Source organism: Prosopis cineraria, unplaced genomic scaffold, assembly GCF_029017545.1.
Source record: "Prosopis cineraria cultivar Desert tree isolate PC_DT_omini unplaced genomic scaffold, ASM2901754v1 PC10, whole genome shotgun sequence".
NCBI classification, from domain to species: domain Eukaryota; kingdom Viridiplantae; phylum Streptophyta; class Magnoliopsida; order Fabales; family Fabaceae; genus Prosopis; species Prosopis cineraria.
In genome coordinates, this window is record NW_026555341.1 from 2,312,891 (window position 1) to 2,330,367 (window position 17,477).

A 17,477-nucleotide genomic window follows, 5' to 3' on the forward strand; every position below is an offset into this window, starting at 1 on the left:
TAACATATTTCTTGTTTATTTTTAGAAGAATAATTAGCTTAGTACATCTTCACTAAAGTAAAAGAACAATGATTTGATATTGTATTTGACTTTCCTATTATTGCTAATCTTATAACATAAAGATCACTTGTATTTGTTATTATAATATGTAGTTGTGATTAATATAATTCAATAATTAATTTTAAATTATTGTTATTTATGTGCTCGTGTTGTTTTGATTTTAAATTTAATAAATTATATAATTTAAAATTTTAATGAACGTCATTATTCAGATCTTTTTTCGATATTATTCCATTTATCAGAACGGCGGGACATACTGATTTTGCCACGATCTCATCCTGATTCTTAACGAGACGGAATGACTTTCGAGATGGAATGAAAAACAGGATCAAAATTTAATTTCAATTTTTTTTCAAGACTGAGACACGAGATAAAAATGTACCAATATCATCCTACCCTGTGAACATCTTTACTGTTGATCATGCGCGATTGCGAGGCGGGCCCATGTTTTGTTGGGCGAGAGATGCATTCATCTGTGCGCTATTACTACGAATGCGAGGGAAAACTGGTAAATAGCTGGCCCAACTTTACTCTGCTGTCAATAAAAATTGAGACAATGGGTGAAACTGTACGTCCCCTCAGACTTTGGGAATTGAAACGCAAGTCTTTTTTTCTAGAAAAAAATAAAAACACAATAGCATCTTTTTAAAATATATGAATAATAATTTAATTTTTTAAAATATTATAATATTTTTAAAATTTTTAAAGACTTTTTATTATTAATAAATTTATATAAATTATTAAGTTATTTTTATTAAAAATAAATGATTCATAAATTTTATTTAAATATTCACAATTTTTTTATATTCATAATAATGTAATTTTTTTATCTTAAATTTTTTATTTAATGTTATATTGTTGCCAGTATAAAAAAATTGTGAATATTTAGATAAAATTATGAATAATTTATTTTTAATAAAAATAATTTAATAATTTATATAAATTTATTAACAAGAATAAAGTTCTCATAAACTTTAAAAAAATTATAGTATTTTAAGAAATTAAATTATTATTTATATGTTTTACAAAAATTTTATTATCATTTTTTTTTGTTTTTATCGATTAAGTAAGATCATTTTAAAAAGAAACACACGCAGGGACGCCCCAGAGCCCATGATATTTTGTGTCTCGTAGTCATTCATCTGCAAATGTGAAGCGTACTCTTCTAATTTTTTTTTATCAATTTCATTTCGTGAATATCAATATAAAAAAATAAAAAAAAAATAAAAATATATAAAATTCTATATATATCATTATAAAATAAATTTAAAAATTAATTTTATGTTATTTTTTATAAATAATAATTTTAAAAATATTTTTTAAATATAAATAAAATTAAATTGATATTTTAAGATGTGCTTGGTAAATGAAATTGAAGGAGTATTGTCTGTGTGAAACTTTTATTAGGAATGCTTTTGAAAGAAGGAGCCTACCCATCCCACGTGAAGTGCACATGATGTGTTGGTTAACACTTGTGGCAACCAGGCATGCGCCGCACAGTACATCCTATCTCGTAGCCTTAATCAGGCTAGCATTCCATGAAAGCAACACCCACTGAAAGCCCACCGCCGCTCACAAGCCCGGACGTAAATATTATAAATTTCTCTTCCCACTCATAGTACTAGAAAAAACTGAAATATAAATAAAAATTGAGTTTAGGGCAGGTGACCTCCTAAATCCTAATATCAGTAATATCATGAATTAAAATTTAAATCTTTATTAAAAATTATTTTTTACATTTAACACCTGATTGTGTTATGAATAAAATTATTTTCAATAAAAAATATGTGAATAAACAAAAAAAAAGTTATGAAGGGCCTTATTAAGAGGAATTCACTTGAAGGACCTTGACATTTTCATCTAAATAATTTTACCACGTGTTCCCTCTTCCTAATTTTACCAAGAAGGAATTCCATTTTATACATGGGCAATTGAGGATAGTATTTGGGGGAGAAGAAAGAACCAAATCCAAAACGATGTGGGATAATAAGACAGGTCAAACCGACCATTAAGCGGGAGGCACAAAGCCACGCACTCTCTTGCAAAATTGGCGGGCCGTTGAATCAGGCGGGGTATGGCATGCGGACAAGCACCCCGAAATGGGATCACTTGACTGTAAACGAAAAGGGGGAGCAAGAAAGAAAGAAAGAGGACCACTGATTAACATAGTACCGCCTCCATTGTTGACAATTTACAGTGGTTTTTTCTTTCTCGATTATTGTAAGTTTTTAACAGCCCGCTCGTCCTCATTCTTGTGGGACATGCAACAGCTACATTAATTGACCCTAGCCTCCAGGACCAGGGTAACATGCCCTACCACTCCCTTTCATGTCTGACCCCCTCAATAATTCTAATAGTGCCCCTCCGACTACCCCACTCTTCAACGTATGCTCCTTTCTTTCTTTCTTCCTTTCTTAATAAAGAAGAAACAAAGAGTAAAAGTAAAACAAAACAAAATAAACAGCAAATTCACGGGGGCCTCATCCCTCAATTCCGTTGAGGTATAATAAAGAAACGAAGAGTAAAAGTTAAACCATGCACACTGTTTCTGTTGAGGTATTCTCGTGGATGTTTTTTTTTTTTTTTCCTTCTTGTTTTTTAAGGGCATGTGATGAAGATCAAGTATACGAAGAGGAAATGAGCTGGATGATGACGCTGTAATATATTCTGCAACCGCGGGATGAATGGAATAACAACCGAGTACAGATTAAGATAAGAGTAAGGAAAGGGGAATAGCGAAATGGTTGAAAGAAAGGAGAATCATGGTCAAGTCCTGGAACGGCGATTTTAATTATAGTTATATTCTTGATAACTTTTTAAAAATAAAATATAAATATTAATTTAAATTCCTACGTTTAAAAATTTTAATCGTAAAATTTATAATATAGATTCCTGTCTACAATTGTTTGAATTAATATCTATAATTAATTTTTTTAAAAAATTATTAAACAATCTAACATTAATACGATTGTTTCATAATTTTCCTGGAAGGAAAAAAGATTATACGGATAAAATGAGAGAAGGGCATTTGACGGGGAAAGTAAGCAAGTAACATATGCACCCCCCCTTGCGGTTGGTACAACTAACTGTACAAGCCACAACAGCACAGAGCTTTTATTATCGACACGGGAGTTGGATCCACACGTGCGACAGTCCACTGTCTTTGTCCGCTTCAACCCTCTCCACGTGACTCTAGGCCCCACCTCCTTCGCGATGTGGTGCTCGTGGAACGAGGTTGGATCGGGATGTTCCTGTCCCGTGTCCCTTCCTAACATGAGCTAGAACTGAATTTTAATTCAATACTTTATTGTGTCTCAAAAATTACCCTGTCTTATTAAATATCTGTACGAGACAGAATAAGATCAAGACGCCTCTCAGGATCTCAATAAATTAGATAATATAAAAGAAAAATTTAAGTAACAATATTTATTAAAATTTTAAATTATATAATTTATTAAATTTAAAATTAAAATAATAAGAGTATACAAATTACAATAATTTAAAGTCAATCATTAAATTACATCACTTACAACTATAAGTGTATAACACATTATGATAACAATTATAAGTGACCTCTAAGTTTATAAGAGCAATAACAACAGACAGGTCAAGCATAATATCAAATTATTATTCTTTTTATTTAGTTGATATATAAAAATAAAGAAATACGATATAAACAAAAATTATTAAATAAATAGATATAAAAATAAATTGTATCAATATAATTAATATATTATAAAGAAATATATTATCATGTATTGCTTACTTTCTAAGTCTGTATCATTAAAATTATTAATATAAAAAAATTTTAATTTTAAATAAGAACTGCCTGCATTAAAATTATAATTGATATAGTTAATATAAATATCAAATATATTAATATAATTAATATATTTAATATATATTTATAAAATAAAAAATAATATATATATATATATATATATATTCGGGACGGGACATCCTAAGAGCAATCCCGTGTCCCGTCCCGTCCCAAATTCCTTTCCTGTTCAATCTCGCAAACTCTCGTTCTAATTATTTTTCAATCAGGATGAGACTGGTCCTGACATGATCGGGACATGATCGAGCTAATCATGACAGATACCAACTAAACACCCCTGCTTTGCAACAAATAATTGTTAGAAGAATTACCTTGAATAGAGTAGGTAATATGAGTCAATCAATATGCAGGTTATATTTCTACCAACCCGCTAACCTGTAAAGGGTTCACGAGCTAACTTGCCAATAAAATATCATTTTTTATATTTTTAAAATTTTAAAAATTATAAATTCATCTTTTTTTGCAATAAAAAAATATTTTTTCTAAAAAATAATTATCCAAATAATAATAAAACTCCTTCTAACTCATTTTAAAAAATACAATACAATATAATCTAACAACATAATTAAACATAACATGTCACAAGATTTCTTCTAATCAATCATAATGTTGGAAACTTTACCAAAAGCTACAAGAACATTAATCTGAGTAAATTTCTCCAAAGCTTCATCTGCCACAAACAAAAAATAAAACATAACTAAACATGAAAATATAATTAACATATAGAAGTATAGAAGATACATGACAAAATATAATCATTATACTATTGAGCCATGGAAAACCCGAAATCCAATTCTGAGTACAAATAAGAGTTTCAACATTATTTAGAAGAAGGTTATTTTAAAATTTTGTGAGAACTCTCGATCAAATGCTAAAAGTAAATTCACTAGCCATTGTAATGATTGGGATGCTGAGAATATTGCATGTTATCATTGAAAGATGAGCAAATCAAGTTGAGTCAGTCCTCCAATACTTCAACATATTTAATTTTTTTCAAGTTAGGATCAAGTGTTGCTTCTTCCATGTAATAGTTTAATTTAGACTTTTTCGTGAATGTCTTGGTTATTACAAGTAAGATAATACTGGAATATAAAATTAAATCATTGAGTATCACCAAAAGTTGTCAATCCACATAACATTAAAACAACACATTTAACTATGAAAATCATTTAAAACTTACAATAAAAGCATCAATGTAATTATCTTCCTTCGATTCCACCATATCAAGAGTAAATTGATATGATGATGATGACAATGACATAGGCACACTAGAAATTAATGCACCTTCTTCTCCAATAACACTAATAGTAGCTAAAGATGATGACGATATCACATCTTTACAATCATTGAACAAATAATATAATTTACTCCTAATATGTTCAATTTTTTAATTACAGTGCATCGAATCACTTGTAAGAGAATATTTAAAATTGGTATCACATAAAGCTAAATTAACAAAAGTACGACGATATTTAAGTGCACTTTCAAGTATTGGATGTGTTGACTTTCATTTAGTTGGGACATCTAACCTCAGGCCCATGGAAATGTCATCCCCTTCCTCTTGAACGTATTTTTTAAACTTTATCATCCTTACCTCTTATGCCTTTACATATTTAATGCTCTCCCTAATCTTATACACTGCATCATATAATTAGTTCAACTAAGGTAAATGAATTGGGTATTTGATTCCATAGATTACAACCATTAGCTATAAGTAAAGAAGTTTATATAGCATATGAGAAGTGGCAAAAACCACTTATTTAATTAATGTATTATTGCCATGAACTGACACATTTTTTGGGAAGTAAGTGAATTTATCTAATGCTAATCAATGGACTCAAACTATTTTTTAAGAGTGAGATTATGAGAGAGATTGAGAGAGACTCAAACTCGAAGGAGGAAGAGGAGGAGGCTGAAGGGTAAAGGTGACTGCAACTAGTGAGCTGTGAGTTTGTGACCTTGATAGTGTGAGAGAGTAGAGATTGAGAGAGAGTACTTGAACTCGAAGAAGGTCGGCCAAAGGATAAGGCCGTAAGGGTGACTATTATGGTGAGCCTGAACCATGTTGTGATCAATTGACCAACAACAATGACTTGTGAGCAAGAGATCGAGACTATATGAAGGATAGAGAGAGTAAAGATTAAGATCAAAGGTTACTATGTCTGTGAGTTTGTGACAAAAATGGTCGAGCACAAGGCTTTTGTGAGTCTCTATCCCTTTTTTAATAATAAGCGAGCTAACCTATGAGTTAGCCCGCATCAAGTTCAAATTATGTAAAGGCAAGCTAAAATTGACTCGCATAGAAATGAACCCATTCACTTATTTTTGCGAGTTGGCAAGTTGAGCATAAACTCTAACATCAAAGTGTAGAACTGTCAATTATGACAAAGCTTATTAAGTTGACTTTTTAAAATTAAAAAATAACTAGGATTAAGCCACTATTTTAATATAAGAAATTGTGATTCAAACTTAAAAGTCCATACTTTTTCAAGCACAAAAATAAAAAAGGCTAGCCTTTTAAGCCATTTTAATTTTTTTTAAGTTCAACCTTAAAAAAAAAAAAGGAAAAATATAACTCTAAGTCTGTGTATTTTGCTTGAGTTTTACTATAAATTCCTGTACTCATACTTTTTTATCTAAGAACGTCAAAAAAATATAAGGATCTATAATAAAATTAGAGCAAAGTACAAGGGCACAAAGTTGTGCTTTCTCAAAAAATAAAAGACTAAACTTTGACTAATAGAAATAAAAACTCTAAACTCACTCCTCCCTCCTTCATTGTTTTCGACCAACCATCCCTCCCTCATTAATTCATTCATCAAGATTTAGCTAGGGACTTAAGAAGGAGGGTGTGGTATGAGGTTAGTCGTGTAACTGGGAATAAAAATTATTTACAAGAGGACCTGGGGATTTAAGATTGTTTGTTCATTTCAAGAGACTCAAAAGTAATTAGATAGGTTTTGTAGGACTACATAGTAATTTTATCATTATCATTCCAAAGAAAAATATATAGGTCCTATTTGGCTATTAGAAATGAATAGAATGAAATGAAGTAAAACATCAAAAAAAACTAAATTACTATTCCCTTGTGATAAGCATAATAAAACTCATTAATATATATTACAAATGTGAAAATCAATACATCCTTCAAGGATCTCATAAATCATGATTCTCAACCATGAACTAAATTACATATCTCTTTCATTTATGAATACACTCACTTATTTTCTTTGGTCATCTTTTTTATTTTATTTTTTAATTCATTTTATTTTAATACGCAAAGGGGACCATATTTTTTTCAGGAAAATAAATTTTATAGGGAGCCGTCCGTACATTACAACCTAAACGAAAACACAAAATGATTTTTAAAAAATAAATTAAATAAAAAATATATATATGCAAAAATATTTTTCATTTATAACACGATAGACATTTCTCCTTTTATTTCATTTTGGATCACAAACAATATATCGGTATGTCCATATATAGTCTAAGTCACAAATTATGCATCGTTCAAGTTGTTCGCGCTCAGAGAAGACGATGACATAACAAAAAAAGAAACTTGAAAGAGACCAAAAAAAAAGCCCAAAATTGGGTCTGGTAATTGTCCAAAACCGAAACTGTGCCTACTTTTCAGCAGTCTTATTTTGTGTTATTTACCTGAAAGCCCACAAGCTAAAATAAGCCTAGCCCAGAGAATTAAAGGACATATCCATCGCCAGGCTTCTGCCAATAACTAGTCAATGACTTAAAAAAAAAAAAATGGTCCAAATCTTGGAAAACAAATGGTCCATTTATCATTCAAGTCTCGAAAATGAATGAAATTGATAATCATTTTTTTGTACAGTCTGACTCCTACATTGCGTCTGTTGTTGCTTACAACGTTTGTCTCGGTGTAATTTTTTGACCAGTGAAGTCCCATTTTTCCTAAAAATGAATATGATGGCAACAATAACTTAAAACAAGTAATTATGTTTTAATAACTTCTAAGTATAAGTAAGAGTAATTTAAATTTAAACAACTAATTATGTGTTACTAACTTCTAAGTATAAGTAAGAGTAATTTAAATTTAAACACGTGGGATTAGAAGAGAATGCAATTTCACCCACATCATTAAAAGAAAGTAACAACATGTATATATAATCTCTCTCTCTCTCTCTCTATATATATATACCTATTATAAACAAGTTTTGAGTGCGATTATGTTTACTCCTAAATACAATTTTTTGTCCTTGTAGAGTAGTCTGTTATATTTGGAGGGCAATAATATTTTTATTTTAAAGTTTTTATTTCAATATTCTTTTTCGCATGCCATTTCATTGCTTAATATTACACCAAACACATTTCTGTACGTCATAACAGACCTAAATTTAATCAAGCTTAATGTTAGAGTAGAAAAAACAAAATTACAATTGAAATTTAAGGGGAACTACTTAGGTGAGAGAACCCGTAATGGCATCAAGACTCATCATCAGATACATAAAACCCACATTATCGCAACTCATGAGGATCACAGTAGCATGCAGTATTAGAGTTAAAAAACAGAAGAGCTTGACTTATAAGAGCCTGGCTCTTATGACCCTTATAGGACCAAGTACTAAAGCTTAGTTTTTAAAAAATTATTCATTTTTTTGAGGCTTTATTTTTATTCAAAAAATTTAGAGTCGGGCCATAAGATTGTTTTTTTAAAATATATTAAATTCAAAATTATATTATTATAAATTAATTAAATAATTTAAAACTCAAAATAAATCAAACAAATTCAATATCCTCACCGTAAATGAGATTTAGAATTGAGAACTGAGAAGTCTAAAAGATATATAAAAAATAAAAATAGAAAGCCATTCATTACAGCACTAATGAAATTGGTCCTGATTTAACATGCCGCCAATCCTTGAAACATGACCCGACTTCAAATGACAACCCAGGGGAGTCGACTTCTCAAGCGAGAGGCTGAATTCAGAGTGTCTGGGGTTTAGCCGTCTGGCACTTTAGCATTTCTTTAAGAAGCTCAAATGGTGCATTTTGGGGCCAATGTAAAAAATGAAATAAAATAAAACCAACTTGGTTGATCACTGAAGTCTTTTTTTTTTTAATGGCTTATCATGGTTAAGTTTAGAGGTCAATTACTTCAAAAAAAATTTCATTTTTAAAATTTAAATTTTTATAAAAATAAGTTTAAATAAGTCGTCAGCCCTGCCTATTCTACACAGTCCAGACTTCGATCTGTTGACCTTTTGTTTTCTGGTCAAATTCTATCTGTTGACCGTTAGTGACGCGCTTTCCACTTCTTTCCTTTCTCGCCCTTGTTTATCTCCGATTTACCCATTTTCTGTGCCGTGTGCAGATTGTGCGTAAATATTTGCTTTTTTTATTTTCATTTTTTGTTTTAAAATAATATTGCTGACAGTTTACACGGCAAAGCGCCAAAATACAAGGCGGAGTGAGAGATCCGCCATTGGCGCTGGGTCTTGAACACAAACACTTCCCGATGCGTCTCACTCGGACTCCTAGACATGGCGGCGGCGTTTTTCTTCGATCCATTCTTCCGATTTACGGTCTCAGACATTCAGTAACCATGAAGTGAGTTTTTCTTACAAATTCAACTTCTCTGATTTCTGGATGCTCTTTCTCTCTCTTTCTGTTTCCCCCCCGACCTTTTCATGGAGAAATCATCTCTTATTTCCATATCTGTGCTTCATATCGCAACCTTTTCCTTTTTGGTTCGACTTTCTGCTATATTTACACCTTTTGCTGAAGATAATCGTGCATCCTCTCTAGCCTTTCCTTGTTTCTAATGCTATTCATGGCTTCCGCTTTTGAAATATGCGGATCTTTAACTCATTATTAACAAACGGAATCCAGTATTCAAGAGGATCATTTTACCAGATGCAGCGGAATCGAAAGAATCTTGTATCAACCTGGTGATAACATTTGTTAATTTTAAAACAAGTTTTTGCCCAAGGTCAACGGGCAGAAGTATAACGCCTCCTCACGGATTAAGCTTTTTTATACATTCTATGTCATCCGTGCGGACCAATAAGTAGCTTTTGGACTAGGAGAATTATACCCATTGGAAAACATGAACATCCGTTCATAAATTTCAGTCTTTTATGTGGGGATACTATCGTTATGAAAAGCTACAGCCTTGCGAAACAAAAACAGGTTCAATTCAAAACATCAAATTAGAGCAACGAGGCAATGTAATCAGGAAAACCAATTTCACAATTCGCCAGTGTTCGACTTGTCTTTCTCTTCATTTACCTCTGGCCTGATAATCCATTTACTCTTCTCAAATTCCATGAAGGACAGTTTGCTAAATCTTTTTCGACGGCGAAATCAGTTTACCTACCTGAAGCCTAAGTTCTAAAACTTTCCCCGCCTGGGATACCAATAGTGGTTAAGCCAGATATCGTGGTTATAACTGTACTTTCTGTAGTTATCAATTATCCCTAGGAGATTGGTCTTTTTCTGTAGATGTCGAAATCATTTTAAGGTTGAAATGGCAGTGTTAGGGTTTTCTGCTTACGGGTGACATCTCATCAATTCTACTGTGCCAGAAAGAGACAGGGATTCGTTCTTTAAAGTTAGTTTACGAAAATTTGTTTCAATTTAACATTCTCTTACATGGAGTTCTTGAGTGGGACAAACACATCGTATGATGGGAAGCTAATATCAGTAATTTTGCAAAGAATCAATCTCATTTGTAGCGATTGACAAAAAATTTCCTCCCCTAATCATACAGAGAAATGACTGCTGGCTATAGAGTTTGGAATAAACTAAATTAAGACATAAAAGGGTTTAGTCAATTCATTAACTTGAATATTTCCTAAACATTTTTTTTTTACGTTTTTTATGAAAATCAGGTCCTAGTCCTGCACTATACTACCTTCATCTAATTTTACATGCTGTTCTGTTATTTTCTCCTTTCTTTCTTTCTGTGCCTGATGTGAAACAGTGATCCGCTGCAATAGTTTACTTGTTGAATTTCTTTCACATTTCCTCTTATGTTCTGGGATAATAGTTTCTTTCGCTGCATTAACAGTAGCTCTTATCTTGTCCATACCTTCTTTCCTGACAGAACAATACAGATCTTTGGCATCTCACTCTCTCTTATTCTTATCAACTTGGCTGCCATTATGGAGCGTGCTGATGAAAATCTCCTTCCATCTGTTTACAAAGAAGTCAGTGAAGCGTTTAATGCTGGGCCATCTGATCTGGGGTACCTCACATTTATAAGGAACTTTGTGCAGGGATTGTCATCTCCCCTGGCAGGTATACTTGTTCTAAATCATGATCGGCCCACAATTCTTGCCATGGGCACTTTCTGCTGGGCTTTATCAACTGCTGCTGTGGGTGTCAGCCATGATTTTCTGCAGGTTGCATTCTGGAGGGCAGTAAATGGCTTTGGTTTGGCGATTGTGATTCCAGCACTCCAATCTTTCATAGCCGATAGCTACAGTGAAGCTGTGAGGGGAACTGGGTTTGGATTACTGAGCCTTATTGGTACCGTAGGAGGCATAGGAGGTGGTGTTTTGGCTACAGTCATGGCTGGGCAGCAATTTTGGGGCATACCAGGATGGCGATGTGCCTTCATTTTAATGGCATCTTTGAGTGGATTAATTGGATTCCTGGTTTTAATATATGTGGTTGATCCAAGAAAAAGAAATATCACGGCTTCTGATGCTAGTGAAAGTTCCGATAGGTAATACCATTTTCAGTTGACAGTGTAATCCACTCAAATGGTCATATTACATTATGTTTGCATGGACTGTTATCTTCTTTCTCAAATCCGTGAAAATTACATTTCAGATGATAGTATAAATATTATGACAGTTAACATAGTTATATTTGCCCTTTTTTTTCTCCTGAAAACTTGCACTTGTTATACGAGTCATTGTTGTAGAAATAGAAGAGAACGGTCAAATTCATGTAGCAGTGGAACAACTTTTTGATTCATTTTGCCTTGTAGATCTGTATATGTTGTCTGTATTATTATTTTCATCCTCCAGTGCAATAAATATACAAACAACTAAATGCATCGTTTTTCTTTGATTTTGCAATAGTTGGTAAATCGGCTGCATGTATGAAGCAGGGATGAACTTATGGAGAAGGGCAATGCTGGCGCAGCTTCAATTTGGATGGAATCCTGGGCTGCGATGAAAGCTGTGATGAAAGTGCAAACATTTCAAATCATTGTTTTACAGGGTATTGTTGGGTCACTGCCATGGACTGCCATGGTATTCTTCACAATGTGGTTCGAACTGATAGGTGAGCACAAAGGCATCTTCATTACAATATCTTTGTAATATCTTTTAGGATTAAGATCCTATTACTGCACCAGAATCTCGAGCTGTAAGAATGTTAACTGTAGTTTCCCGAAGTTGCACATGGTTTGAGGCTTAGAGCAATTGCATCAATTATATAGGCACGGCAGTCCACAGGAAGTTGTTAAACCCAGGAGTTCTGACTTCTGAGAGAGGCTCTAGCCCAATAAAGCGAACTAATCTAACATTACCAAATTGAACATTTGTCTTCTTTTTTTTCCCGTGGACGCTTCAAAATAGTTGGAAAGGTGACCCAACTAAAACGATATTTGATGGCTTGATTGATTTTGCAGGTTTTGATCATAACAGTTCAGCAACGCTCCTTAGTCTCTTTGCTATTGGATGTGCTGTGGGATCTTTTATCGGTGGATCAATAGCTGATAAGCTGTCTCGTGTCTATCCCTATTCTGGGCGTATCATGTGTGCACAATTCAGTGCCTTTATGGGTATTCCATTCTCCTGGTTTCTTCTGAAGGTGATCCCTCAGTCCGTAAGCAGCTTTGCCATCTTTGCCATCACTCTCTTGATAATGGGTCTATGTATAAGCTGGAACGCTACAGCTGCCAATGCTCCAATGTTTGCAGAAGTGGTCCCTGTTAAACACCGGACCATGATCTATGCATTTGATCGTGCTTTTGAGGGATCATTTTCTTCAGTTGCAGCTCCCTTGGTGGGCATTCTTTCTGAGAAGTTGTTTGGGTACGACTCTAAGTCTGTTGATTTTGCTAAAGGATCTGCTCCGGAGGCTCTTGCATTGTCCAAGGGCCTTCTTTCCATGATGGCTGTTCCATTTGGATTGTGCTGTTTGTGTTACACGCCGTTATATTATATTTTTAAGCGAGACCGTGAGAGAGTTAGAATGCTCACCGTTGTGAAAGAGTCCGAGATGACATAAAGAGTTTGTTTCTTCTATTGAGTTGTGTTTCCTCTTTCCACTTTTCTCAATATATCCGTGGTTTTGGAAGCTGATTGAAAGGAATGATCCTCATTTTGTTGCGATTCAAGGATTTTTGTTGATGACAGTTTAATGGCTCCTTCATTGTGAGGCTTACACGATTCCTCAGACAAATTTAATGCATTCTTTACACATCAGAATATCGTGAGGTCTGTTTCTTCTCTTCAGTGATCTGCTTTTCTCCCAAAAACTTGAAAACCATACGTGAACAAAAGAAATTACTAGAATGTTGTGGGGCCAAAGTTTTGATTGCTGTTCCGAGAATCGAACCTGGGTCGCCAGCTTGACAAGCCGGAATACTTACCACCGTACTATAACGGGCTCAGTTGGCAGTTCGGATTCATTATTAAGATTTAATATTGAACTGTTTGTTAGAACATTCAAACTACACACTCACATTTTGGAACGTTATATGTTCTCACCATTAAAAAATATAAAATATTTTTAATTAAATTTTATTTTTAATAAAATAATTATTTTTTTAAAATAATTCTATTTTTTTATATTTATTTTTATTTAATAAAATATTTCATTCTAAAATAAATATAAAATTATTTATTTAATAAGAATATTTTTTTTAAAAAAATAATAATTATACTCAAAATAATTAAAAATATTTTATATTTTTAAACATTCGTTAACTTAAAAAAAATACAATAGATGGAGTTTATTTAAAATGTTCTTTTAGAAGATTTTTAGACTTTAGAAAATCTTACATCACTGTTCAATACCTTTGATACAAAAAATTTAAAAGATGAAAGGAAAAAATAATTTTTAAGTACTTAGTTTATAGTGATAAATATTATTACTTGTTAGATAATAATAATAATAATAATAATAATAATAATAATAATAATAATAATAATAATAATAATACATTGAATCAAATGTCATCAAAATATTTTTTGCGACTGGAAAAGTAAAGCCCCGAAGGCCCAAACCCTATTCGCCCCTGGCTTATGAGTTTCGAGGACCAGGCAACGTGGATACTTGGCTGAGTCTCCGAAAAACTCTCAAAGAGGAAGGTGATGAAAATCTTATTCAAATGGATAGAGTAATCGACTTCATAGAACTTTCATTTGTCTTAGTTGAACTCATGACTTGGCATCATACGTGTGAGATCGAACTATAGTTTGCTATTAATTTCATGGGGTGTCGTCATGGCCTATATATTAAAAAGCGATTGCTTTATATATATATATATATATATATATATATATTAATTATAATAATAATGCCCACAATGACAAAATGGCTCCAAGTCCAACCAACTTTATTTGATTACATGGAAATAATCGAAATTAAGGGGAGCAGCAGGGGGAAAACAAAGAAACAAACAAACAAGCGGGCGTCAGTCAACGACTAAACATTTTCTCCCATTTTCCTTCTCCCTTCTTCCTTCCTCGAACTTTCGCGGCTTGGCGTCCGCTCGACGCTATTATTGGGAAAAACTCTCCCTCCGACTCCGTACCTCAGCGTCGGCTTCCAAATCGGTTGCTTGGACTTCAGCAACAAGTCATCGATTTCCATGATTTGTTCGTAATCGGGGATTTTGTTCATCTCGGATTCCCACCAAACCAGCTACTTGCCCTCGCTACCGCTGTTTTACTTCAATTCACGCCTTTCAGTTTATCCTGATATTTCATCTTAATCTTCATTCCAGGTAATTATACCTTTTGATTTGGGCTGTTTCACTTTATATTGGTCTGTGCCCGTTTCTTCTCCCCTAGTGAAGTATCACATTGCCTTTCGATCGGTTCCTTAGATCTACCCCAAGTCAAATTATCTACTTATTTCACAAGCTTCTCACAGATCCGAGTCTTTTCCATTCTTGAAAAGTTCATATTTTGGGGACGTATTTCCTGAAATTCGGGTCTATTCTTAGTTGCTTTGAGGAAGAGAGATGAAAAATTACTGAAATTCGAGTCTATTTTGAGGAAGAGAGAGGAAAATGTGAATCCGAGTTTTACATTTGCGCATCCCTTTCTAGATTATACCTTACAAGTTGGGCGTTATCTTTTTGTGCTTCGCAGCTCCCAATTATCACCAAAATCGTCATGATGGGAGGGCAATCCAGTAAGACGAGTAAAGCTGATGTTCCTTTACCTATCAGAATGGGCACCAATTCCCACTTCGCGGCTGATTTGCACTCGTACGAAACTGCATGTATGGCCGACCCGAACTTGCAATCCTTCGACGCCACCATTCAAGAGCGCACAAATAGGGTGATCAACTCTCTTGCCAATGGGGTTCAGGTTCGCTCGTTATCTTTTGATTCTCTGAGAGAAGTGACTGATGCTCTGTTAGAAAATCACGAGGAAGTAGTCAGAATCTTTCTGGCATGCAAGAACGATATATTGAAGAACGAAGGCCTTTCCTCCTTGGTTGACGAATTTTTTGAAAATAGCCTTCAGACATTGGATTTCTGTAATGAACTTAATAATTGCTTGAGACGGGCACGTGAAAACCAGGTAACAATTAAGTTAGCACTCAACAATTTTGAGCAAGAGATCGAAAATGGGGTGGAAGGGGTGAGGTATATAAAGACATTGCAGCTGCTGAAGAAATTTAATGACGCTGGAGACCCCTTCACGGAAGAATTTTACTCGATGTTTCAATCGGTTTATGCTAAGCAGGTATCAATGTTGGAGAAACTGCAATCCAGGAAGAGAAAACTTGATAAGAAACTGAAATCCCTCAAGACATGGAGGAGGGTGTCAAATGCTATTTTTTTGACTGCATTCGTTTCTGTGTTGATTTTCTCGGTGGTGGCAGTTGCTATTGCTGCACCTCCTATTGTAACAGCTTTGGTTGGTGCATTGGCTGTTCCGATAGGCTCAGTAGGAAAATGGTGTAATTCACTATTCCAGGGATATGAAAAAGCTCTGCAAAGCCAAAGGGAAGTGCTCAGCTCAATGGAGTTCCGTACCTATATCACATTGCAGGACTTGGATAGCATTCGGTCTCTTGTCAACAACTTGGAAATAAAGATTAAATCACTGTTGCATAATGCTGATTTTGCTCTCAAGGATGAGGATGCTGTAGATCCTGCAATAGATGAGATCAAGAAGCAGATGGAACTTTTTTCCGATAGTATTGATACTTTGAGTGAGCATGCTGATAGATGTAGTCGGGAGATAAGAAAAGCGAGGACGGTGGTTATACAGAAGATAATAAAACCTCCAAGTTGAGAGTTCTTAGCTGAGTTTATTGATGGCTTTTTATTGTTAGCCTTTTATTTTGGACCATTTTAGACTTGCTGATTAAACACCCGGATTATAAATTGAGGTGCTTGAAAAGGAAATACGGGGATGGTACTTGTGCATATCATTTCTATACTTGACAGTATGTATGGATCTTTTGAGAATATATATATATACACTTGTAATCACAATATTTGCGGTTTAGGAGCTTCCCGTTATTTTGTGCTTGATGATGATTGTTATTTTTGCAGCTTTACTTGTCAAAAGTATCCAATTACCTGTCTGGGCTGGTAGACCCTAAATCACTATTGGTTTCGACCCTCTGCCCACAATCCCTCCCTCCCAGAAAAAGTAGAGGCTACCTGCGAAAACATTGATAGAAAAGTCATGGGGATTTTCATTTATTTCACTGAAAAAGAGTGATCCTCACCTCACATGCAGAACTCTCATTGTGAATCCTTCATGGTTGTGGGAATTTGTGATCAGGACGCTACAGATTATTTGATTAGCTGAGTTTTTTTCTATCAAGGTTTTGCTTTGGGGATTGGAATTTTGTTTTATTTCCTAAATTGCTTGAATAGTGGTTATTTTTATCCCGGATAGCTACGTGATGACAAGGGCTAGCAATCGATTATTGAAGGAGACTCTGGTTTTCATTTGCTGGACGACTTCGGCCTCATGGGGACTGGGGCTGCACAAAAAACATGATGGCATTGAATTTCATCATAACCTGAAGTTCAGTCTCTTTCATGAAAATGACTAGGTTAGGCAACTCACATTCTGATTTTGTCCAGTGATAACTTGAATATTAACAAGATCGAATGTGGTCCATAAGACTGGGAGATTGATTTTATCAGTTCAGTACTCACTTAGCTTTTTTTTTTCCCCTTTTTTATTCTATGAGAGGCAATAATCCATTTCAATATAATAAACTCAATTAAGATAGTAAAAATACTTACAATAATAATAAATCCATAATAATTTCTAACAATAAGAAAAAAATATTTTTGTTATAGTTCAAATGATTTAAATTTATAACTTTAACAAAAACAATACTCAATAAAATTTAACAACACTACATTATAACAATAATT

The 17,477-nt window shown here is 33.6% G+C and overlaps 2 protein-coding genes across 2 annotated transcripts; both read left to right on the forward strand.

Moving 5' to 3' along the window:
• Positions 1-9,290: 9,290 nt before the first annotated feature.
• On the forward strand, positions 9,291-13,320 carry LOC129321736 (uncharacterized). Its single transcript, XM_054967629.1, has 4 exons — positions 9,291-9,481; positions 10,980-11,603; positions 11,994-12,169; positions 12,519-13,320. The coding sequence occupies exons 1-4, from the start codon at positions 9,390-9,392 to the stop codon at positions 13,118-13,120; spliced, it is 1,494 nt and encodes a 497-aa protein (XP_054823604.1). The 5' UTR covers positions 9,291-9,389; the 3' UTR covers positions 13,121-13,320.
• Positions 13,321-14,501: 1,181 nt separating this feature from the next.
• On the forward strand, positions 14,502-16,574 carry LOC129322709 (UPF0496 protein At2g18630-like). The gene is made up of 2 exons (XM_054969044.1): positions 14,502-14,843; positions 15,214-16,574. The coding sequence occupies exon 2, from the start codon at positions 15,238-15,240 to the stop codon at positions 16,369-16,371; it is 1,134 nt and encodes a 377-aa protein (XP_054825019.1). The 5' UTR covers positions 14,502-14,843; positions 15,214-15,237; the 3' UTR covers positions 16,372-16,574.
• The last annotated feature ends 903 nt before the right edge of the window (positions 16,575-17,477 follow it).